At 35.1% G+C, this 25,958-nt stretch overlaps 1 protein-coding gene across 1 annotated transcript in view; it reads right to left on the bottom strand.

Moving 5' to 3' along the window:
- The window catches only part of COL24A1 (collagen type XXIV alpha 1 chain), a 295,110-nt gene that overhangs the window by 10,268 nt on the left and 258,884 nt on the right, over positions 1-25,958 (bottom strand). The window contains exons 50-56 of the mRNA XM_090268285.1: positions 25,804-25,866; positions 21,976-22,029; positions 15,440-15,475; positions 7,595-7,630; positions 7,467-7,493; positions 2,978-3,043; positions 2,173-2,341 (exon numbers count right to left, since the gene is read on the bottom strand). Of these exons, the coding sequence (XP_090124411.1) occupies positions 2,173-2,341; positions 2,978-3,043; positions 7,467-7,493; positions 7,595-7,630; positions 15,440-15,475; positions 21,976-22,029; positions 25,804-25,866 (451 nt within the window). The remainder of the gene's footprint in view (positions 1-2,172; positions 2,342-2,977; positions 3,044-7,466; positions 7,494-7,594; positions 7,631-15,439; positions 15,476-21,975; positions 22,030-25,803; positions 25,867-25,958) is intronic.

The raw sequence follows: 25,958 nt of genomic DNA on the forward strand, positions 1-25,958 counted from the left end.
ATCACTGATTTTATGCTGGATGTTATATTTAAAAATTCTTTTTGAAAATAATTTGATCTCTAATAGAAGACTTTGGTTTCTGTCATATAAGAGAGGGTCCAAGCAGTATGGAGCCATCTTAGTCCAAGTTCATTGTTTAAGATTTTCTAAGCTATCCTGATGATATAAAACTAGGCTACATTTTAAAAATAATTATATTTTATTGCTTATGCTATTACGGTTGTCCCAATTTTCCCCCTTTTGTCCCCCTTCATTCAGCCCCTCCCCCACTACCTCAGGCAATACCCACACTGTTATCCATGTCCATGGGTCATGCATATATGTTCTTTGGCTACTCTAATTCCCTATGTTGTACTTTACATCCCCATGATTATTCTGTAAAAACCAATTTGTACTTCTTAATCCCTTCATCTTTTTCACCCATACCCTTGCCAATCTGGCAACCATCAGAATGTTCTCTGATTCTATGATTCTGTTTCTGTTCTTCTTGTTTACTTTGCTTTTTATATTCAATTATTGCAGGATATATATTTATTGCCATTTTATTGTTCATATTTTTGATCATAAATCAAATATTGATCAATATAATATTGATCATATTTTTGGACATAAAGACTTTTCTCATACCTTGCAATCTACACCACTTAGCTATTTCTCCTATAAGGAAAGCAGACCTTGAATTAGATTTCATTGATCTGTATGTCTTACGGTGTCTTTGTTCATCTCAAGTCTATAGTATTGCATTTTATGCCTTAAATTTAGGAAAGAATCAAACTCAGAATTACAGCTATAACTGTAAATATTACTTTAGCTTTTATGGTAATTTAGGGCATAAAATATATACAGAAGTTAAGCATTTTATTAACATAAATAAAGTTATTATTTTCATTGTACTTTTAGAATGGAAGTAGATTTTTTGACAAGAATGTGTGTGTGTGTGTATGTGCATGGTATGGATGTATAAATAAAATATGAACTATTATCCACCCTACAGAATGATATGACATTTAAAAAAAAATCTGGTTATGTGTCATTGTGTTGAGACTAGTTTTTAGCAAAAAATGATAACTACAGTAGTCCCTCTCTATATTGCAGTTCACTTATCATGGCCTCACTGTATTGTGGGATTTTAAAAAATATTACATTTAATTATTTATCACAGATTTTTTGCTATATCGCAGGATTTTGTGGTACTGTATACGTATGTTGTTAAGGTTACATAGGTTTAAGAGTGTAGCATATGTTTAATAATGTAAGTAGTGTTTATAAAAGTGTGGAAAAGGTAAATAAGGGAGTGGGAAAGGTTAATAAGGGACTGGGAATGGTTTATAAGTGTGTGAGAAGGGTTTATAAAGTCTTAAAATATATATAAATACTAAAATAAATGTAAGGTTCCTACTTTGTGGATTTTCACCTATCGTGGGGGGGGGGTCTAGAACGTAATACCTGTGATAAGTGAGGGAATACTGTACTAATATTGCTTGTACAGCTGACCAAAAATATTAAAATTAAATGACATAGTGTAGCAGACAGAACCTCCCCTACTTATCTGATAATCATGACTACTCCACTTTTTTAAAAACTTTTCCTTGATGGTTCTACTCTAAATTTATTTTTGCACATCTAGTTAATGGATATTAGGGTACCCTTGTAGAGATGAGAAAATTCCAAAAATAAAAAATCACTCCATTTTCATAATCACTGATTATGAAGTGAGGTTTTAAATTCCATTTTGTGTAAAAACTGTAATTGTAGGAGGTATGGTGGAGGGGGTTCTATGATATCTCTCTTTATATTGCCAACTTTGGTTGTCCTGATAGGTCCTCCTGTCAACCCAAAAGTCCTCCTTTCCTATTTTAATTTTATTATGAATGTGATACCTCCCAAGAACAAAGTGTAAGCAAGTTCTATAGAAAGGGGTAGTGTGGGATAAGTTAGGGATCAATAAAAATGTGTAGTAGAAGACCTTTGTAATGTAAGCCTTTTCAAAAAGATAGTTTGAAGAAGCATGTCTCCCATAAAGAGTATTTGGTTGTCGATGGCATTAAAACGCCTTCTGCCAGGGTTTTATCAAAATAATTAATATTTGGAATGAATACACCGCAAATCTCAAACACACTGAAATGCTGAAATGAAATTACCTGTCAGAATTTGAGGAAACCAAGAACTTACCATCTGATACTTTGTGTTCACAGTTAAGCAAATCTTTGCAGATTCGTGCTGGGTTATCTCGTGTGCCAAGAGGATTCTTGATGCTGTGCAATAAATTGCTAAGGTAGTTCAGGGTTTTGAATATCTCTGCACTGTAGTCAATTAGAGTCACTTCAGTATTCTGGTAGCTCTGCCAAGTCATCATAAAAATGATATTAGCAAAAAAGCATAGAGTAGCCATCAACTATAAGTAACTCTAGTGATCAACATGGATCAAAGCAGAAAAAAAAATGTATTCCTATTGTGTGCAATGATTTGGGAGTAGGATGTAAAAAGCGGTTTATATTTAAATATAGGCATATGTGTATATTTGATCAATTTTGATTCTAAATAGATTAAATTCACACTGAGAAGTCTAGTTTTCAAGCTGGCATAAAACTTAACAATTACTATGCCTACTGCATAATGTTTTTTAAAAAAATCATATACTGAATAATTAGAATTTAAATTAAAATAATAAGTTGTGATGGTAAGTCTCATTTTAAGAAATGGCCAACTCCATTTAATTATTTTCTTCTATAGCACCAAATTCCTTATTAAGACATTCTTTAACAATATTACATTTTTGTTTTAAATGTATTCCTTAAAAATATCCTATGTATATATTTGGTTATTAAATCACTTACTTTGTCCTTAAAATGGTTTCATTATTTTAAATCTGTTTTAAATATAATATTTGAGATAAACCTACATTGTGACCTCCAAAAAAATTTCTGTTTAATTTGTATATTGAGACTGCCAGTGTAAATAAAGCCAGATATATTACCTCCATCTGTAGGGCAGTATGTGATTCAATCAAGGCTTGAATAGCAGCATTGATATCCATTTGTTTCTGTGTAAAACAAAACCCTTTGCGATCAGCAATAAGATCAACAGTGAGTGCTCTAAAGTAAAGGCTGTAAATTCTGAAAGCACTGCTGTGAAAAGTATACCAGACTTATTATCTGAAAGGGGTTTGTACCTCTTATGGTTAGACAGATTTTGCAAATATTGCCTGGCTATCTGAAAGGACAATACGCTGCCTTCGTCCAAATTTCAAAAGTCTCCTAATTAAAACAGGACCAAAGTCTAGAGCACTCAAATGAAAAACCATTTGTCTCTGTTGCATGAAAACACACACAAAAGCTACTCAAGTGGAAGAAGAATGAAATATGACCCCCTCAGTTAATAAACTGTAAAGTAACTGTAATAATTTTTAAGTTACATTCTTGGAAGGAAAATAGAATAAAATACTACTGTCTTGAGGTAGTCACATTAGTTTAATCTGATACTCCTGCGGTCTTAAAAACAATTTCTAAAGTTGGAAAATGTACCATTAGTCCCAAAAGAAATAATACAGTATAAATCCAATCTCCTCCTGCATTTAATAAGAGATATTTTTAGAGAAAAGACTCAGCATAACCATTCGCAAAAGTATTTCTGTATTTCAGTTTTTTTTTTTAAGCTTGGAAACTAAGAAGCATGACTTGGGAGAAAGTTCTGAGATATTACATCTGTGTAAGCAAATCAAGAAATCTAATTTTTTCCAAAATAACTGTATTGTTAATATATCTTTTTACTTGGAGGTCTATATAATAGAAACTGTTTCAACAGATCTTTCATAGCTCATGGTTGGTAATTTGCAAAACTACTTTAAATGATGGGACAATCAGTAAAATATACTTTTCCTTGCCTCAACATGTGGTTTTCATGTTGGAAAATAATTGACTCATTCTGTATGTGTGTGTGTGCGCATGTGTGTGTGTGTGTGTGTGTGTGTGTGTGTAGCCAAACACTCTGATACAAATTGAGGTTAGAATGGCAAGCAAAAAAGAAACTTACTCTTGTAGAGCTTAAGTTTAGAGAGAGAAAGGCATTAACCAAATCATCTAAAAAATATATGATAACAAATGGTGATATGTGCCATTAAAGAACCCTCCCCTCCACGCCCCCACTCTTGCTAGGGATTTCTGGACCCAAGGGTAGGTAGGACGACGACCATGTCCAGCTTGAAGCAGCTAGAGGAGCATGAGACCTTCACCCATTGTCCTTTATAAGATTATAAAGGGTCTTAAGTCTGAGAGGGAGGGACTGTCATTTTATTGTTAAAATAATTAATTAATTATTTATTTATTAAAAAAAGAAGAAGAAGAAGAAGAAGAAGAATATATGAAAGGGTGAGGCAGGAGAGCTTGTATGTACGACCCATGGGCATGGACTTGGGGGGGGACTGCTGGGGGGAGGTGGGTGCTGGGCGGAGGGGAGCAAAGGGGAAAAAATTAGAACTATTGTAACAATATAATCAATAAAATATACTTAAGAAAAGAAAAGAAAAGTACATGAACCGCGGAGAGAAATGAGGAAATCTGAATCAACTCTGGAAGATACAAGAGGTTTGCAAGGGATACATCAGGGAAGGCTTCCCTGACGTTGTGACATCTGAGCAGAGAAGTGAAGAATAAATATGAATTATTAGAGAATGGGTGGGAGGGCTTTCCAGGCAGAGGTAACAACCTTACACAAAGGCCATTAGACAGAGGAGCATGGCCTACACAAGAAGTGGAAAGTGTTAGCCTAAAAAGTTCTGTGCAGGTTTAATCATTCTGACCACCATGCCTATGCAAATGGGGAGATTTTGGACATGAGTCACACAAAAATATTGGCACTAAACATAGGCAACTGAATTAAGTACTAAACAATAGTCACTTTCACATTTTCGAGTTGGTCTGTGAATAGGGCTTTAATCTTACAAAACTTAGCATAGCAGTTCTCAGACTCTTCAGAATTAGGATGCTTTTGCCCTTTTAAATATTATTAAGGACTGTAAACAACTTTCATCCATCTAAGTTATAACTTTTGATATTTAACATAGTAGAAATTAAAGCAAATTTTAAACTGTTTATTAGTTACTTTAAGACAATATATCTATTATATATGAATATAAACTATTTTTAATGAAAATTGCATTTTCTAAAACAAAAAATACGTGATAAGAGTGGTACTGTTTTACAGCTGGTACATCTCTTTAATGTCTGGATTAATAGAAGATAGCCGCAGATTCTTATTTGCTTCTGTATTCAATTTGTTATATGTTACTTTAGTTTAAATATATACAACACCATTTCAGACATTTTACAGAGTATCCAGTTGGTTTTGGTAGAGTCACTATTCAATGCAAACATTATCACTATTTAATTTCAGAACACTTGTTTCAACTCTAAAAGAAACCCTGTACTCATTAAACAGTCGCTCCTCATATTTTCCTTAAAAAATGCTGAATGATGTCATTAAATTTGTCTCACGATCCACTGACTAATAAGTCATAACTAATCGTCTAAACTAATTATTAAATAATCACTAAGAGAGCTCCTATCTTTAATTCTACGATTGCATTGCATTCTAGACATTGTTTCCCTCCAAGCAAAGTCTTCTACTTTGGAAGATTCTCACTGAAATTTTCTAAGAGGTGCAGCTTGCTTTTTTTAGTATTTATTTATTCATTCATTCATTCATTCATTCATTCATTCAATAGACAGTTATTAAGAGCTTGACTGGAAAATAAAAAAAAAAAAATACTCCCTACCTTCAGAGAGTTCACAATCTAGTAGAGGAAAAGTGACATGAAAATAAATGAGTATGAATGAAGAACGCGAAGTGATCAGTTCTATCTGGCAGTGTGATAAGGGGTGAAAATTAAGAAGTTCCACAGAAGATATGATCATAAGTTGAGTTTAGAAATAATATGTAGGTATATTCTCATTGTCATTTAAACTTTTGCTTTAAAGGTCTTTTTCTCAAGGCCACACTGCCCCTTCCCTGCAATGGACTCTGCAAGTTACAGAAAATACGGTATAAGGAAACTGGGTTTCATATTGGTCAAGAAAAGGAAGACAGAAGGAGAGAAAGAGAAGGAAACAACAAAACTAACATTACCTGGGCAACTATAATCTGTCAAGCACATATATTTTCTCTTTTAATCCTCCCAATAATTCTCAAAGTATATATTGTTATCCACATTGTGTTCAGAGCAAAAAACCTCTCGTGTGTCCTACTTCATTTTAACTGTATAGGGAAACATACAAACATTTTCCAAGAGAGACAGAAATGTGTTTCCCCAAAGTCTGACACTTCAATGTGAAAAGCTTCACTTAACACTTTTAATTTGCCAATGATGTATGATCTTTTAGAACTGGTCCTTCCTTAGGAAGGCAGCTATGATACATCAAAGTCATTATAAGGTGTAAAGGAGGTTGATGAGGATATTAGTAAACTATGTATTGTGGGGACCCAGAGGAAAAGGAAGAACAGGGAAGTTGACAGTCATTTAAAGAAAAACATTTGCATTTTGCTCCATGGTAGGTTTCAATCCCCATTAGTCAGATGGACAAAAAGGGGAAGTGATTTTTAAAAATCAGAGATGAATAAATCTCACATTTCCAAGGCGACAACCTTCCTTTTGGCACTTTGCGTGAAAGTTATTCCCTAACCCAATGAAAAGCTGAGAAGAATTTGGAGTTCCTGACCTTCTGAGAGCAGGCCATGGCGATCCACTAACTAAAACTGCCAGAGATCCAAATGACACCACAGCAGCATGAGGAAATAAGTAAGGCTTGGAAGGCATAGGACTGACCATTGATTGTTTGGGACAGTGAAGCCAACAGCAGATCTCATTTATGCAGGAAATCTAACCAGGAATGATTATATTTGGCCAGGATGCTATAGGTAGGGGTGGGGAGTGGGTAAGGAAGATAAAATGGATACAAAATATAAGGGAAGTTACCAGGAGGTTATAGTTGATAATCAGGCAACAGAAGCACAGCCTCAAAAAAAAAAAAAAAAAAAAAAAAGGGTAGCGAGTTTTAGGTTGTAATAGATAATGATCAAATACATAAGAAGTCTGAGGGCTTCTACATCGACCAGAAACTGATAAAGATTCATGTAAAGCTTAGCAAGTGGATAACTCTGGTTGGCAAAAAAGAGCATTTAAAAATGAAGAACTAGGACCCAGAAGTAGGAGGAAATGGAGAGAGTTAGTAGTTTTTGACCAATTATTACGTCAGGTACTGTGCTGAGTGATTTATTTCTTATTTAAAACCATTTCCATTTTACACACAAGAAATCTGAGGCTTGGACTTGAAATTATTATTGCTGGGAAGGTTCTATACCAGATTAGCAAAAAGGACAGAGAGGTAGGCAACAGGAACACCCAGGGAGTTAATGGAAGCTTTAAAAAGTTAGCATGATACACTGCGATAAACAAAACCAAAAAAACTTACTCTTGGGCCCGGTGCTCCAGGTGGACCCTATAAAAACAAATTTGAAAAGTTTTTATTTAGTAAATATTTCAAGCCAGGCACACATATAATCATCAATGATAAACAGATATAAATATAAATAAACTCACTGGAGGCCCTGGTTGACCTCTTGGTCCTTGGGGACCCTAGAAGAAATGGAGATGAAGCACAACATGTATATATTAAGCTTTTGGATTGGTATAAACAAGACAACTAAGATTCAACCTCTATCATTGCCTTTTTGTGTGATGCAAGTCTTAAGATACATAGTTGTTTCAGTTTTTTTTGAAGTTATATGCTCTTGCATTGAGTTTTCAACCACAATCATGAACAAGCCAGATATTTATTTTCATGTATTACTGATGCTAGAAACTGAATTTATTCACTTTAGTAAACCATTTTAAATATAAGATTTAAAAATGTTAATACTAAGTGTGGTTTTCCTGTTATTTCTATCTACCATTCACCTAATTGTCAAATGTAAACTTCAGTATTCTTAGATATTTCTTTTTCCTTCAATATCCATAGAGTAGTTGATAATTTGGTTATCAACTACTATTAATTTCACATCCAAATCTCTCCAAAATACTACTTATCCATTCATATATCAACTGTCTTAGTTTAGTGTTAATCATGTGCTGTGAATTGAATGTCTGTTTCCCCCAAATTCATATACTTAAGTCCTAATCTCCAATGTGATGATATTTGGAGGTGAGGCTTGTGTGAAGTAATTAGGTCATGTGGAGCTCTTATGAATGGTCATGGTCTCATAAGAAGACATGTGAGAGAGATGATCTTCCTCTCTCCACCATGTAAGGACATAACAAGAAGGCAGCCTTCTGAAAACTAAGAAGAGGACGCTCATCAGACATCAAATCTGCCAGCACCTTGAGATTGGACTTCCCAGCCTCCAAACTATGAGAAATAAATGTTTAAGCCATCTAGTTGATGGTAATTTGTTAAAGCAGCCCTAGCTAAGACATCATATTTTGTCTGAACTTGTAATCTAACTTCCTTCCTGACTTGATTATTTCTACTACACTGACTATAATCTACTTATAAGATGGAAATATAATACTGTAATTATTAAGTTAAAACCATTAAATGGCTCTTTAGTGCTTAGATAATAGAGTATATACTTCTTAATAGTGACAGCTACCATTTACCAAGAACTCACTATATTCCAAACTGTGTTCGTATCTATTGATAACTCATTGGATGCCAAGTTGTGTGCTCTATTTCCATTTTATAGTCAAGAAAAGAGAGTAATTAAAGGGTCAGCTAGGATTAAAATTCAACTCAATTGGATACAAAAGTATGTTTTTATATAACGTGAACCCCTGCCTCTTTTCAAGATCTGGGTCTCATTTACACTAGCTCCCCTCAACACATTGACACTCCAACTCTAACCAACTACTTGTAGATCTCAGAATTTTCTGAGTTTTTCACACATGGATTCTTTTGCACATGCTGTTTCCTGACTAGGAATAGTCTTCCTTACCTTTTCTATCTGTTTAACTCCACTCTTCTTCCAATACTTCTTTAAAACTCTATATCTACTTTGCCTACCCCCATGGCATCTCCCTCTTTCTCAACTAACCACTTCTTCTGCATTCCACAATACTTAACACACTGGAAAGTATCTAGGGACCCTTGAAAGTGAGTCAGTCATCTTTTCATTTTCTGGAATAAGAATAGTGCCTAATACATAGTAGGTGTTCAAAAATTGCTATTGAATGAATAATATTAAAATTAGATAGTAATAATTAAAAAATTAAAAGTTAAATTATATATAGTAAAATGTGAAAAGTTATATTGAGATTTTCCAAAATAAAACAACAGTAACCACAGAATGGTGATTACCAGAAGAGAATGGGGATGAGGAGAGGGCAAAACGGGTAAAGGAGGTCAAATATATGGTAACAGATGGAAACTAGACATTTGGGGATGATCATGCAATAGAGTATACAGGTATCAAATTATAATATTGTATACCTGAAATTTATGTATTGTTATTAACCAATGATACCTCAATTAAAAAAAAAAGAGTACATCTACTCAAAATTTGATTTGCTTGACGGTCAACTGAATGTTATGGTTAAAAGATGGAAAAGCAAAATTTATCTTACACTGAGTTTTGAATAAATTTGACGCTATGCTTCACTTTTTTAAAGCATGTTTTACTGCCAAAGCTGTTGATTCCAAATATATTGTGACAACTAGAACAAACAATACATAGTAACTTAAAAATGGTAGAGTACTCTAACACTGTGCCTGAGGGACATTTCTTAATTTGCACAATATATGATTATAATTTACAGTAGAGAGTGTATAAAACATGTACCTCAGAAGTTCAATGGTAAGTTACAGAAATGTTATTTTGGAGACAGCCTTTTAAAAATATAGAGGCTCAGAGTGGATTTGGCTGTGTGTGCTTCTCCATTCTGAATCAACATGGTAAAAATGAACAATTGACATTTCACCCCATTTAGCATATTCCTGACACTTTCAAAAATCTCACTGATGACTCAGTACAAAGTATATATCTTTTCTTTGACACTGAGAGAGAAATTTATCATAGAAAGAAGAAACTACTTCTACTGCTGATTTTATTGAGTTAATTTCAACTTGTTTCCCAGAATGTCACATCACCACAAATATGCTCAAACAAAATACTTCAAACTAAACAAGACAGGGCAGAACAACCCCAACAAAACAACTGCACAGAACAGGGCAATTACCCAGCTAAAATAAAATATTATTCCAATCATATAACATTTATTAGTTCATTTTTATTCCTCTCACTAGGACACCATTAAAGTAACTCACTCTCTCTAGATACTATATCAATATTTAATAATAAAACTATGATTTTCTATGTTAATTTCATAAAGGGAACCAAATTAATGTGAATGGTTATTGTGGGCTTTTTTGGCTTATAATAAAATCACTACCTTTGAAAACAGACTCTTTCTCAGTTTAATCCCAGAATTTACTCATGATCCTCCAAAAACAACATATTTTATCATTAGACTTTGAAAATAATAAGTCCATGTCCTTGAACCCGAGCATTTAGATTTTGTATTTATGTAAATACATTCATGATTTATCTTCATAATCTTTAGGCTGGCATAAAGAGAGCATTCCTTTTCTCCTTTATAAATCCTGAAGCTTGCATTATAGGACATTTAGCTGTACCCGTGGTCTTTAACCACTAGATTCCACTAAAAACTCTCCCTTTCCCCAGTTGTGACAACTGAAAATGTCTCCACACATTTCCAATGTCTCCTGGAGGGGTGGGAACAAATGGCTTTTGGTTGAGAACCACTGGTTTAGAGCATTTAATTGTGAGTTTAGTAATACTAAATAAGATTTATTAGACAGTAATATAACTAGGATGGAATCAGTGAATTACTTCAGCACGACTCAATCATGTTTGCAAAGTGTTTGGGGCCTAAGGCAAGCGAGGAGATTTTTGTAACATAACCTTTCAAATTTCCTATTAACCTAACAGTTTTAAAGTAGGGGGAGAGTAGAGAATTCTACATGCTATCTACTCAGAAGTTTCCTCAAAGTACCACAAAACTCTGGTTCAATTCAGAGGAGAAATTTTTAACCTTTTTCATCTCAAGGCACATATAAACTAATTTTTAAAATTCTGTGGCACACCAAAATTTTTTTTTTGCCAATTGGACAAAAAAATAGGTATAATTTTTATTAATTCACACCAGATGGCTATTGTTGTGTTGACTGTTGTCACTTTTTTATTTGACAATCTAATAGAAAAAAGGTCAGTGTCCCTGGCTAAATAGTCAGGTTTTGCATGTTTTAAAAATTCTTGTAGCACACCAGTGTGCCTCTTGCAGCACACCAGCTGAAAATCGCTGCTTTAGAGTAAATATGTCAATCCAGGGGCTTAGTTTAAAAATAGCACACAGGCAGGCAGACACAACACATGTATAGCACAGAAAGGAAAGAAAGTCTTTCACACATGGCAAGACAGAAACAGATCTCTCAGTGGTGACGAGGACCTGCTTGAGATCAATACTAGAGTTCATAATGTAAAACTGTAGATAAAAATGAGTTTCCTAACAAAGAAGCCCAAACTTATGCTAAAGGGGATGCTTGTCATGTGTTGTTTAATGAGACTTAACCTCCTTTGTTTTGTTTTCTTTTTAAGGGACTGAATCATGATGGTATGAAACTCGGTAAGAACAGCACAGCTTCCTAAATTCTTACACCAGCTTCATGGAAAATTAAAAAATAAGATTTATAAAGCCTGGAGAATTACAGAAAAATTTATTGGAGTGTAAAAATGTTATTGACCTTTTTTATAGAATGAAAACAGAAAGGCTTACTTGCACATTTTTGGGATTAAGTTAATTTCAGATGATCTCTAAGAATTAAAAGATTTCTTTCATAAAGCCCTTTACACTATAATGGAATCAAAAGAAAGGAGGGGATAAAAGACATTTAATGCCAGTTATTCAACAATAAAAACAGAATAAATGATAATGCTAATGTGTCAGTTAATCCTTTTATTCAGAAACTAATTTCATTGTATACACTAATTGCCATTTTTCACCTCCTCCTTGTATACTGGAAGTTTGCCCCTAATTATGATGAGAACTATGGTAACCCACAGAGCAAAAGACTAATGAGTATATTAATCCATGAAATACTACTTTACTACCTAGAATTGTAAGTACCTGTTAACTTTTTAATTTTAGGGAATGATACACATTGATTAATCAATTCACCTCTCAAATAATGCCTACTACATGGTAGGTTCAGTTTTGGACACCGATAACCAGTGTATCAGACAAAGTTCCCTGCTCTCATGAAGTTTAAATTCTAGCAGAGGAGACAGAAAATAAATAATTTCAGTAAGTGCTAAGCGCCATGAAGAAAACAAAATGGATATTATGAAGAGAATGACCAGGAATAACAAGACAGGGTGGTCATGGAAGGCTTTTCTAAGATGATATTTGAGCAGAGACCTGAATAATGAGGTACACACCACACCAGTCATTTTAAGGGGAGGTGAAAGAATTTTCTAGGTAAAAGGAAGGTATGTTCCAAAGAATAGAAAAACATTCATCATAGTTGGCAAAGGGAAAGCAGGACATGAGACTGGAGGAGTAAATACCATGAGACTGGGCACTGTAGATCAACTAAAGAACTTAGATTTTATTTTAAGTTCAAGAAGGAGGCATAAGGAGGTTCTAAAAAGGGGAATGATATAATCTAACGTGTGCTTCCACAATATCACTAATTGCAACGTAATTCTAAGTGTGAGAAGGAGGCATAGGGAGGTTTTAATAAGAGGAATGATAGAATTTGACTTATACTTTTACAGTATTACTCTACTTGCTAAGTAGACAATGGATTGTAGTGAGGAAAAGTGGAAGAAAAAAAAACTGAAGACTGGGGTCCAGGGAGATATCATGGCGATCTAGGTAAAAGTGCCAGGAATGAGGAATGAGGGAAATGGATGGATCAGAAGAGTCACTGGAGCTGACAACGAGAATTAACTTCTGCTTTAAAGAATTGTTACTTATTTATAGTCTATGCCTTTGTTCATTCTTTTATGAGAGGTTTGTTTGTTTGTTTATTTATTTAATGTAGAATCACAGACTCTTACAGCTGGAAGGGACTGTAAAGGCACACTAATTCTCTACTCAGTGCAGGAATACCAGTCCAGTAACTCAGAGAGATATAGGCTTCTACTGACAAATGCTCACTATCTTAAAAAACTATCTTGTTTTAAAGCAGTTCATTATTATACTAGGCAGTTCATTATAATAAGGAAATCAACATCAGCATTCCATACATTTAGTCAATACATATCTACTTAGTGATAATTATGTGCCAGGTACTATTGTTGACTGTGGATTATGTGGTATGACAAAATCTACCATCTTTCAGAAGGCTAAACACAGAAACTGAAAATTCAACACCATACATAAACCATTTAAATTTTATTTTCTAGAGCTACTCACATATAGTCTTTCTTCCTTGAGACAGCCTTTCAAATATTTGAAGACAACTATCATGTCCCAACACCCCAAGCCTTCTCTAATTTTTCTACTAATAATTTATTAAATATTTATCAATAACTCACCATAAGAGAGGCACTGCCTTAGGTATTGGGAACACAGTATTACAAACAAACAGGTGATATGTTTGTGTCATGGAGCCTACATTCTAGTATGGGGAGAATATAATAAGCAAAAACTCCTAGTACATATGTAGCATGTCAAGTGGCAAGGAAACAGGTTAAGGAAAAATAGGGAATCTCAGGCAGGTGGGGGTATTGCTATTTGACATAGACTAGTCAGGAAAATCCTTTCTGATAAGGAGACTTACAGCAAAGAACTGAAGAACAGTTGCCAGGCATTGTACTTGCTTCTGGGTACTGGGCAATTATGTCCACAGGTGGCACTGGGGTGAGACTAAAACATCAGCAAGTCCAGCCTGAGCAAATTATCTTTAAATTGAAACCTCAAAATAAGTAGGAATTATAGGGATAAATAGTATGGATGAGAAAAAGCAAGCATAAAAGCCAGGCAGTAAAGAAAGAACAAAGAGAATTAAGGAGAGGGATGATCAGGCTGCAGTGTGGCAAAGGCTAAATATCTCAGATATTTTAACTGGAATTTTCAGAATACAGGTCTCCGACCCACTGTCAATCCAAGAGAGCCCTCCTCTGAATGCACTTTAATTTTGTCCACATTCCCTTTTGGGGACGGCCTGTCTGTTGCCACTACCTGCTCTATTTTGGATGCTGTGTTTCTATCAGTGCAATGTAAGATTGCAAGCATAATCCTCTGGATTTGTACTCCTTCAGAGCCAACAAAATTTTTTTTTCACATGAAATGGTTGTGACATTGTCATAAGTACTTGAGGTTTCCTAGTCCTGATGGCAGCTTATGTTCCACCCAGAGTATTAAAGACGGTGGATCAGGGACGCAGCTGGAGATAAGACAGGTTTGGAAAACGGGCTTATTCCAAGCTCCCCACTTTTCCCTCCTCCCACCTCTTCCTCCTGGGGGATATGGCTTCTGTGTGTGCATACATCCTTGCTTCCTGGTCTAGTAAGTCTGCTGAGAAGATGGGAGAGCTATATTTCTGCAAATTAAACACATCTATTTAATGCCCCTTCGGAGATTTTTATGCTATCTGAAATCACATAATTTCTATTCTTCTGCTAATTAATATAACTGCAACTTATTCTGCAGCTCAAACATATCCCACAGTGAAAAGCAAAAATCTCAACTGTCAATATGTAACCTTACTAAACATTTTAATCAAGACTTGACTGCTACCTTTAAGTTTATTCTTATGTGCCTTCTGTTCTTGGTTTCAATCTTCCTCATTTCACTCCAGCCTGCCTTGTTTGTGGCTGCTGGTTTACAAAGTTCAATTAGTTTCTTCTGGGAAAGTGGCCCCTTTACAGAAAATCTTCTTTAACTAACATTCAGAAAAGTTGGAAATAGTGCCAGTCTGAGCCATTTAGGTCCCCAAAGAGCTGTGTATCTTTTTGCGCAGCCACTCATCATTGTTTCCAACTGGCTGAAATATAACGTGTACAAAGATTTGCTTCTGCGTTGTAGCCCTCTTGGTTCCGATTGCCCATAATGGGTATATTCCTAAAACGACTTGGCAGTGCTGGTGCAGCACTTGTGAAGAAGGCTTCATACCTCTTCTCCTGATGCCTGCTAAGGCAAATATTCCATTTCACACAGGACTCTGGGAAGAATGTGACAGGCAGATTCTTAAATATGTTTAGAGTTTATCAGGTTCACTGCTATATACTTCCTGAAAATTATAAATTTATTTTTATTCCACAAGTGTCAGATACGTAATAATGAACAAATCAAACAAGGTCCTTGTTCTCATGAAACTTACAGCTTAATGACAAGTGATATAGCCAAAAATTTAGTTAAACTTACAGTTTCACCTCTAAAGCCTTTTTCACCTCTGGGGCCCTAAAAGGGGGAAAAAAAGTTACTTTAGTGTTATTGATAGTTATTTATAAATTGTAGTTGTGATTGTATACAGAAACACAACAATTGTTTTTACTCTAGTAAGACTTGTTTAATAAATTTGTATAAATTCTAGTTTTCTTTTCCTAAGAACAAAACAAAAACAATCTATTGATTTATCATGCTGTTTTGCAATCCCTAGCTCTACCTTAACGTGTGACAGGGATAACAAGCTACTTATTTGTTCAATGAAATAAAAAACGCTGATTGACAACTCAACAGAAAATAATTTCAAAAGGAAAATTACAGGTTAAGTTCTTCAAATATTTGTTTTCCTTAGCCTTTTAAAATCTTGTTTCTAGGGAGGTTTCCTCCTCTATCATCTTCTCATTTTATTCCTCCTTTGGATCTATAGGCCACAAATTTTCATATATTATATACATTTTTATTCAGTTTAAAATATTTTCTAACTTTCTTTCAAACTTCCTCTAAGATCCATGGATTATTTAGACATATGTAGTTTAATTTTTAAGTGTGTGGAGATTTTCCTATTATGTTTCTAGTTTATAGATTTTTAGTTTAGTTCTATTGTGGGCAGAGAACACATCTTAGACTTCAGTTCTTTTAAATTTAGTAAAATTTGTTTTATGACCCCAAATATGATCTATTTTGGTGACTACTTGTTTCATGTGCACTTGAAGACAATGCGTATTCTGTTGCTGTTGGGTGGACCTGCTGCTTTTTAAACTTTTAATTTTTTTGTGTTCATCCTTATGGAAATTATCAATGCAAATTTTAGTATAAAAATGAGATAATACTATTCATCTTCTCTGTTCACAATATAATATGAATGTTATTCCATATCAATGCACACTCCTTTAGATAATTATAATGCTTACCTGGTATTTAATAAACTATGATAATATTTTGTTGAATTTCCTATTAGATTTTTTCCTAATTTTTATAATGATAAATACTACTGCGATAAATATCCTTGTACTTTAAAAAATTTTGATAGAAACTGTTTGAAATTGCACACCTGCCATAAATGGGAGGGTATACTTCTGAATTGCCCTGGCTGGTTTAGCTCAGTGGATTGAGCGTCGGCCTGCGAGCTAAGTGTCGCTGGTTCGATCTTCCAGTCAGGGTACATCAGAGAAGGAAAACTCTGACTCCAAAAAACCTCCGCTGCCTTGCGGCATACCTCTTCAGGGGAAAGGCTAAGGGAGTAAACCCCGACAGAAAATCCGGAGCCGGAGTCCTTAAGGCGGTTTGACGTTGTAGTCAACACCGGCAACTCCTGCGGCGCACCTGAAGCCAAGCTGTATCGACTCCGTCTTTCCCTTGGACCCTTCAGCTGTGAAGAGAGGGGGGGTCTACTGCATGGGCAACAGCAGACCCTCCATATTACCCTGCCCAGGCTCTGTAGCTTCAGCGTCATCGCAAGATGTCGATTCAACACGGGAGGAGACAGATACCGTGTCACTCCCGAGTCGGACTGCACAGCCATTCTCGGCGGTGCAGATAGACTCTTAAGAAGCTACACCATCGTCTCTCGAGACGGACGGCTGCCGACGACGACGACGGATACTTCTGAAATGTGCAGGTACTATTCTTTGCTAATCTTATAAGCTAAAAATACTACCTAATTATTTATTCACCATTTATATTACTTCTTTTGTATTTCTAATCTTGTTCTTAACCCATTTAAGGCTAGAGTGTTAACTTTAAAAAACTGATTTTGAAGATACCTTCTCAGAGGTTTTTATTTTTACACCCTCTACCACCCCAGCCCAGAATTAACAAGTTGATACATATCTTGTTATATATTTTTCTTTTTTTAAATTGTATTTTATTGTTTATATTATTACACTTGTCCCTGCCTTTTCTCACTTTGCCCACCTCTACCCAGCCCGCAGGCAATCCCCATACTGTTGTCCACATCCATGGGTCATGCATGTATGTTCTTTGGCTAATTGCTTCATCTTCCTTCATCCAGTGTCCTCCCACCCCTCCAGGAGCTTTCAACCTCTTTCATGTATCTATGCTTCTGTTTCTATTTTGTTCATTTGTTTATTTTGTTTATTATATTCCAAATATAAGTGAGATCATATGGTATTTGTCTTTCACTGACTGGCTTATTTCACTTAGCATAGTAGTCTCCAGGTGTATCCATACTGTCACAAAAGGTAATAAAGAGTTCCTTCATTTTTACTCCTGCATAGTATTCCATTGTGTAAATATACCACAGCTTTTTTTATCCACTCATCTACTAATGGACGTTTACTCTGTTTCTGGATCTTGGCTATTGCATATAATGCTGCTATGAACATAAAGATGCATATATTTTTTTGTATTGGTGTTTTGAGATTCTTAGGATATATGCCCAGAAATAGAATTGTGGGTCAGAAGGGAGTTTCAGTTTTACAACAGAACTAATATAACTTGACACCAGGAAGACAAACAACCTAAATAAGAAAATGGGCAAAGGACCTGAATAGACTCTTCTCCAGGGAGGACATACAGAGGGTCCATAGGTATATGAAAGAATGCTCAACATCACTAGCCATCAGAGAAATGCAAATTAAAACCACAATGAGATACCACTTCACACCCGGTCAGAATGGCTGTCAACAGTAAATCAATAAACAAGTGCTGGTGAGGATGTGGAGAAAGGGAAATCTAGTGCACTCTTGGTGGGAATGCAGTTTGGTGCAGCCACCGTGGAAAAGAGTATGGAGTATACTCGTTATACTATTTTCTAATCAAATATTAACAAATATGTTTACACATGCACAGGGTGATTGATCATGGTTTATAATATTGATATATACTCTTCTATGCATCAGATTTTTCATACTTAAAAACACATCATAAAACAACTGCAAGTCAGCCAAACTAAATAAACTAATTCTTTTTTAATAGTTGCATTATATTCTATAAAATGGCTAGATGACAAGTTATTCTGTGATTCTTCTACATTATGAGCATTTATGTGATTTTAAGCCTTTTTTTGCCAATAAAAACAGTGCTGTAAAAAAAAACCTTTGTAAAATTTCTTTAGTGTTTTGAGTGCTTCCATTTCTATGGGACAAATTCTTCTAAGAGGAACTCCTTGGTCAAAGGGTATAAGAAGTCTGTCCAGAAGGTATCCAGCCATGTAGTATGAAAAATATAGATATTTATTGAAGAAGATACAAGGTAGAAGAAACATTGTATGCAGGACAATGATGCATCAGTTCCCTTCAGAGGGGGCACCTTGGGAGCTCACACAGTTCTCCCAGTCACCATCAGCTGCCCTGTTATGTTTTCCTGAATCTCATTAATTGTCTGAAATCTCTTCCCTTTCAAAGGTGATTTTAGTTTTGGGAAAGCCAGAAGTCATAGGGCACCAAATCTGGGCTGTACAGGCTCTGAGTCACCTGGGTGACTTGATGTTTCACCAAAACACTCTGCATGAGATGTGATGCATTACTGGGCGTGTTGTTGTAATGAAGCTGCCAATCACCAATTGCCCATAGCTGTGGCCTTCTGAAACATCCAGATAGTTTCCTGGAGGGATGTTCAAGCTTAAAGTAAAATCTGATGCAGATTTGTTGCTCTACACACTCAAACATTTTGAATGTGATGGCCACACAGTATACATGCTCACTTGACAGCGTCTGCCAGCCCACCAACTAGTACAGTGAAGTTGTCATTATTCATGCATGCACATTCCAGTTCACCCTCTTTGGCTGCCAGGTTACATCAGTGTTGTGCAAACTGTTCTCGTTATATTAACAATGGTTATATTTTTCCAGATAGACCTCGCACACACACACACACACACACACACACACACACACACACATATATTTTAATATGCATCTTTCCATAAAGGCTACAATTCACATTTCTACCAGTGATAAATGAGAGTATCATTCTTCCTACATCCTTTTCTGAAAGGTTGGATATAATATCTCATTATTACTTTAGTTTGCATTTCTCTAACAGTTAGGATAGCATCTTTTCAAATAACTTTTGAACTTGTTTTTTGTCTATTGAGTTTTCTATCTTTTTCATACTAATTTGTAAGAGCTCTTTATACATTAGCCTGTTACATGTTGTATGCATTGCAACTACTTTTCCCCAACTTATACAGGGGTGGTCAAAAGTGGCTTTACGTAAAGTTGTGAATATGTGAAACAAAGTTTATTCTTGTATTATTATATTAATTGTTGTATTATTTTTCATACAAACTGAAAACCTACTTTTGCCCACCCCTATATTATTTTGACCTTATTTATGGACTTTTTTCAAGTATTCAAATATATTTTCTGTTCATTTATAGTTTTAAGATTTCCTACTTTATATAAAAGGTCTCCCCAACCTTTAAACTATACTTTAGTTTTCTAGATAATTTTCTTAAGATTTTTAATTGTTTCACTTTTTTTACATTAAATTCTTTAAAAGTTCATCTGGGATTTAAAAAAATTTGGGGTGAAATAGGGTTTCAGTTTGCTACATGGTGGTAGGACTAAAAATAAATCCATCTCCATTCCCTGTTTGTAGGAGTGGATATGTGGCTGAATCCTGGTCAACAGACATAAAAAATACAATGGGAGACTTCTGCAGAAAGCTTTATAGTTCCCAAGACAGGGTTACAGATCACTTTTCACTTTGGATAATTATCCTGGATGTGACTTCCGAGAAGCTGTAGCTATCTTGCTAAAAATATAATTATGAAGCCAGCACTGAGGATGGCAGAGTAGAGATATGGAAACAATCTCATCTTGAATAACATGATTGAGTTACTAAGTTAAACAAATCTGAGGTCCTACCTACCTCTGGGCTCTTCATAATGTGACATACATTTCCTTACTGATAAAGCAGTTAGATTCAGGGTTCTTATTACTTGCAGCCAAAATTATCTCAACTGATCCACCATTTTTGTTATAATTAAATTCCTATATATTTTGAGGTCTAATTCTGGGCTCTAGCCTATTACACTAATCCATTTGTTTATTTCTTTGTACTACCATATAGTTTCATTTACAATGACTTTAAAATATTGTTCCTTATTTAGAAAAGCAAGTCTCTCATTCTGCACCACTATTTCCTTTCACAATGTTTTGGCCCTTCTCAAATGCTTATGCTTTTATAATAAACTTTTCTTAGAAGTTTCTTTTTGGAATAGAAAAATACAGAAAAAATTTAATGTATATGCTAAGTATTATAAGGGCCCTAAGGAACCACTTATAAACAAAACACTGTTATGTATTTTAATTGAGCCATTTCTTTATCATGTTTTCCTTGACCAATTAATATTTCATATTTTTGACAGAGGAGTAAGTCATTCCATAATCAGAATAGTATGTGTTCCTAACTTTGCTGAAGAACCACCCACTGAAATATGAGAATTCTCCTACTTTATAATATCCCACTTAAGACTATAGAGCTCTGAGTGGTAAATGCTGAAAGTCTGAAAACCATCACGTTATACATTTTAATATTTTAAAATTAAAAATCCAGTAAACTTGGTGATGAATTCTTCTCTAAATTTACCAAAGAGAATAGTTTTACTTAATACTGTTAAGTATAAAATAGGAACATCTCATTTCCTATTTCAAAACTCTTTGTCTTTCTAATACTTTCAAATACTTGAAGATATTGATTCCCTGCAGAGAATGAATCTTCTCCAAATTTCAACTTGCCTCTTTCTACTGTACTCTTGCTCTTTCATGTTTTACAATTAGTACTGTAAAATTCCTCCAGAACCCCTCAAACATCATCTCACTTTTATCTTATTTTGTAGCCAAATTTCTTAAGGCACGGGCATATACTTACCGTCACAGCTTCCTCTCCAGAGGAAAGAGCACTGGTCTTGAAATAAGAAACATCAGCTATGTAAATCACCTTGAGTAACTAAAAACCCAATAGAACTCATCTATTTCCTTATATCTTAAGTAGAAAAAAAATCTACATCAAAAGTTTGTTGTAAGAATTTGAGAAAAACTGTTATTAAATATTTTTGTCTGTACCCTATCTCCTACTGCAACTTATTCTCTAAGACCATTGTTAGCTACTTTCTAGAAACTTATCTAGCTTAACCTATACTTTTCTTGTTTTCTTATTCCCACCAACTATTTCTTTCCTTTATAATGGGCACTTCCAGACACTCAAATGTTAGCTGTCTGCTCTTCTTTTGCTATGCTCTTTCCTTCAGAATATTAATTCTTTTTATTTCTTCAGTGATCATCTCTATGCTTATGATGTTCAACCCCTCATCTCAACTCCAGTTCTATTTTCCTTTGTTGACTCCAGTTTTAATGTCTACCTCACTGTATATATCTTCCTCATTACACATATGATTTCTAAGTTCTCAGGAATCACCTTCCAGATGAAAATGTACATCTATTTTGCTCTTTGCTTTTCAAATACCCAAGGCTATCTTTTGTGGATTATTCAAGAAATAAGATTAAAGAAAAAAGATGAAAAAAAGACCCATATTGTGACAAACTTACGGTTCTACCTGCTGGGCCTGTTATACCTTCTCTGCCAAGAGGACCAGTGTTTCCCTGTTGGAGTAAAAGAACAGTCATTTTTATTGCCAATATAATTCAGAAAAATTCTGAAAAATGTCTTATACAATGGTAAATTAGTTCATGTCTGCATAATTTTAATTTTTACTATAAAATCTTATAGTATTATCAGGAATCATAGGAATTTTGATCTGTTGTGTGTGATGCAATTCTATAATATGTTATAGTTTCCTACCAGGAGAGATACATTGGTATAATTCCTTACAAACTGATAAATCAGTATTACAATTTTCATGTATTGGTAACTTCAATAATGCCATCTTATATATGTCATTATATAAAAATGCAATTACTTTATATAAAAACTGCACAGAATGATAAAATTTTGTATAAATTACATAAAAAAGACATTGAAGGAACAAATGTTTGAGTGCCATGTAGCATGGAATGGAGAGACCATATGAGAAAGAACCAGAGGGCATCATATGTGATAAACTAAATTTCAGTATCTTCATCTGTAAAATAAGAATGCCTATTTCATAGGGCCACGGTGAAATTTAATGTGACAAACAATTTTGAAATTGTAAGCTTTTGTTTGATTATTATGATAACCTTGAATAAGCTGGATCTTTGGTCTACTCCTCCCAAACAAGGTATAGAATCTATCATTTCTTAATGACCTCAAACTACTTATTTTAGTTGTTTTTCTCTCAGCCTCCACTTCCACTTCCACTGGCTGCAAATTTCAAACTTTCTGACTCACACTTAACCTGGAATACATAAATGTAGATATCTAACAGGTTTTTATCTTTTTCCAACTTCAGCCAAAGTACAGAAAATACTACCAGTTGAGATCATTATAACACCATGCAGACCATCAACAGATAGTTTTAATATTAAGTTTGCCTAGAAAGAGAGAAACTACCTGAAATTATCTGATATGCTAAAAGTAATCTAGTGGAATCTCTTAAACACAAAGATTTGGGGTGGTGAACACATGATGCCATATATGAATGATGCATTATAGAACTAACTGTACATTTCAAACCTATATAATTTTATTAACCAATGTTACCCCAACACATTTAATAAAAACACAAAGATTGACTTTAAGTGATAATTCATAAATATGGTACCAAAATCTCAAAAATTCACATCAAACCAAGATAATTTATTTCTTAACATAATCAAATATATCCTCCAGACTGGCTTATCACTGAAAAGAGAAAGTCAAGAAAGCTTTAATCTAATAAACTTGACTGTGATCTAACTCTCTGAAATAATGATTTGTTAAAAAAATGGAGACATAGACTCTAGGAAAAGTAGGCCAAAAGAGTCCCAAATTGTCTATGTTTATCTAAATTTGCCCAAAAGATAAGATGTTATGGTTGGTACCAGTAAAATACTAAATAAGTACTGGAAATGAAGGACAATTAACCCAGCTTCCTACTTCAATTAATTTAACTTAATTATCAAGTATTTATTGATTATTCAGCAAGAATTAAATACTCGTAGGCAGCCGTCCGTCTCGAGAGACGATGGTGTAGCTTCTTAAGAGTCTATCTGCACTCTCCAGTGAAGCTGAAGCTACAGAGTCTCGAGAGACGATGGTGTAGCTTCTTAAGAGTCTATCTGCACCGCCGAGAATGGCTGTGCAGTCCGACTCGGGAGTGACACGGTATCTGTCTCCTCCCGTGTTGAATCGACATCTTGCGATGAAGCTACAGAGCCTGGGCAGGGTGATATGGAGGGTCTGCTGTTGCCCATGCAGCAGACCCCCCCTCTCTTCGCAGCTGAAGGATCCAAGGGAAAGACGGAGTCAATACAGCTTGGCTTCAGGTGCGCCGCAGGAGTTGCCGGTGTTGACTACAACGTCAAACCGCCTTAGGGACTCCGGCTCCGGATTTTCTGTCGGGGTTTACTCCCTTAGCCTTTCCCCTGAAGAGGTATGCCGCAAGGCAGCGGAGGTTTTTTGGAATCAGAGTTTTCCTTCTCTGATGTGCCCTGACTGGAAGATCGAACCAGCGACACTTAGCTCGCAGGCCGACGCTCAATCCACTGAGCCAAACCAGCCAGGGTAATTAGATACTAGGCCACATAATATCCATTCTGTATCCTATTTATGCAATTAGCAAGCAATCTTCTAACATATCAATTGTGAAATCATTTGTGGATTCAAATTCTGCCTCCTCTACATAAGAATCATATGTGATCTTGAGCCACAGACTTAGTTTCCCCACCTGCAAAATGAGGATAATAGCATCTCTCACAAGATTTTTATGGGGATTAAATAATCCAAGAAACACAAGCTGTATACCAGTACCTGGTACATAATAGTCTTCTGCTAAATATTAACCTATGAAGACTTTTCACTTGACTCTGTAATGACTTATCAAAAGGATATCCACACTTATAAACTAGTATTTGTGAGCTGGTTATCAGTACTTTACTTTTGGTGAGCTGATAAAATTTCTGGAGCTGCAAAGCAATATAGGCTCAGACGCTGGCCTACAGATATTCAGCACTTGGTCAGACTCTGCTTAAGACAGATGCTAGGCAGGCAGCCAACTTCTCTGATAATACCAAGAAAGAAGTTAATTAACTGAGAACTTAATAAAATTAAAAATGGATTTTAATTAGTGGAGAGCTTAATATATGTAAGGACTTAAGAGTAATATTTATCATAGAGAAGCCTAACATACATAACCCACTAGTAGGTAATCAAGATCTGGACTTCACATAAAAGCACCAGTTTTCCATGGTTCTTCAGAAATCATAAAAATTTGCACCTGAAGAAATGTTGAGAAGGGTCTTTAAACATTTCTTATGACAACATGGCTCTTTGTATTATTGAAAAGAATTTATTGTAAGAGTTAGGGAAGAGGCATAGAATTTCAAAAATTTGACTCATTTCATATTCTGCAGAAGACAGTAGTTTTCAGTTGTAAAGTTCTTCTCCATGATTCTTTCTCCTGCATCTGAATCGCTTTCCTTCTTCCTCTCTCTGCCCACTCCCTCCACACTGGCCTAGCCGTGCTGTTAGCCATACAGATACTGTACTGCCACAGCCAACCACTGTTTGTTGTTTTATAGCTTTTCTTTCCTTTTCAGTTTTATAGATCATCTCATCAGCTAAGAGACTATAGTTAATGAAAACAAAAACAAAACAAAACAAAACAAAACAAAAACCCCAAAGGCAAAAATAACCACAAACAAACAAATAACCAGTAGCAACTGGTGGCTTATCTATCCTGTTTATATTCTTTACAGTTTGCGATTCCAGGCACTAAACAACTAATTGGAGTTTTCAGACCCTGATCTTTGCAACTCTTTAAGCAGTTCCTCATCACTCTCTGGGGATACCCACCCCTGAGCTGCGGAAACATAGCTGTCAGGAAATATTTTTCAAAGTGTGGTCTGTGGGGCTCTGTGGTCATACGCAAGCCTCCTCCAGGTGGTGCATGGGGGTGGTCTATGGTCGTATTAATGCCTATAACATAACGCTGCTTTATGTTTTTGTTCCTAGTGTGAGTTAATAAATACATTATACAGTGTTCACATTATTCTGATGGTTATTTTTTAAAGTGAGAACTGGGAAGTGTGGGTGGTCCATGGGGTCTTTTGACCGAACTAATATATGAACTGAAAAAGGTTAAGAACCTCTGCATGTGTTCTAGTAAGTTTCTATATTAAAAGTCATTCTATTAAGTCATTAATTTGGAGTATATTAATTTTAGACTTCTTAATCCCAATACCTATAATAAGCAAAGAATCACAATTTCTGGGCAAAGAGAAGGGCTTTACACTTACTCTCTGTCCAACAGAACCTTTAGGACCTGATATTCCAACAACGCCAGCATCTCCCTCAGGACCCTAGAAATACAATAAAAAGAACAAAAAGACAAAATCATTAGCTCTGTAGAAACATTTCACAAATGAAATAATCTTGTACCAACATACTCAGA

Source organism: Furipterus horrens, unplaced genomic scaffold (genome assembly GCF_987537825.1).
Source record: "Furipterus horrens unplaced genomic scaffold, mFurHor1.1.pri manual_scaffold_3, whole genome shotgun sequence".
NCBI classification, from domain to species: Eukaryota; Metazoa; Chordata; class Mammalia; order Chiroptera; family Furipteridae; genus Furipterus; species Furipterus horrens.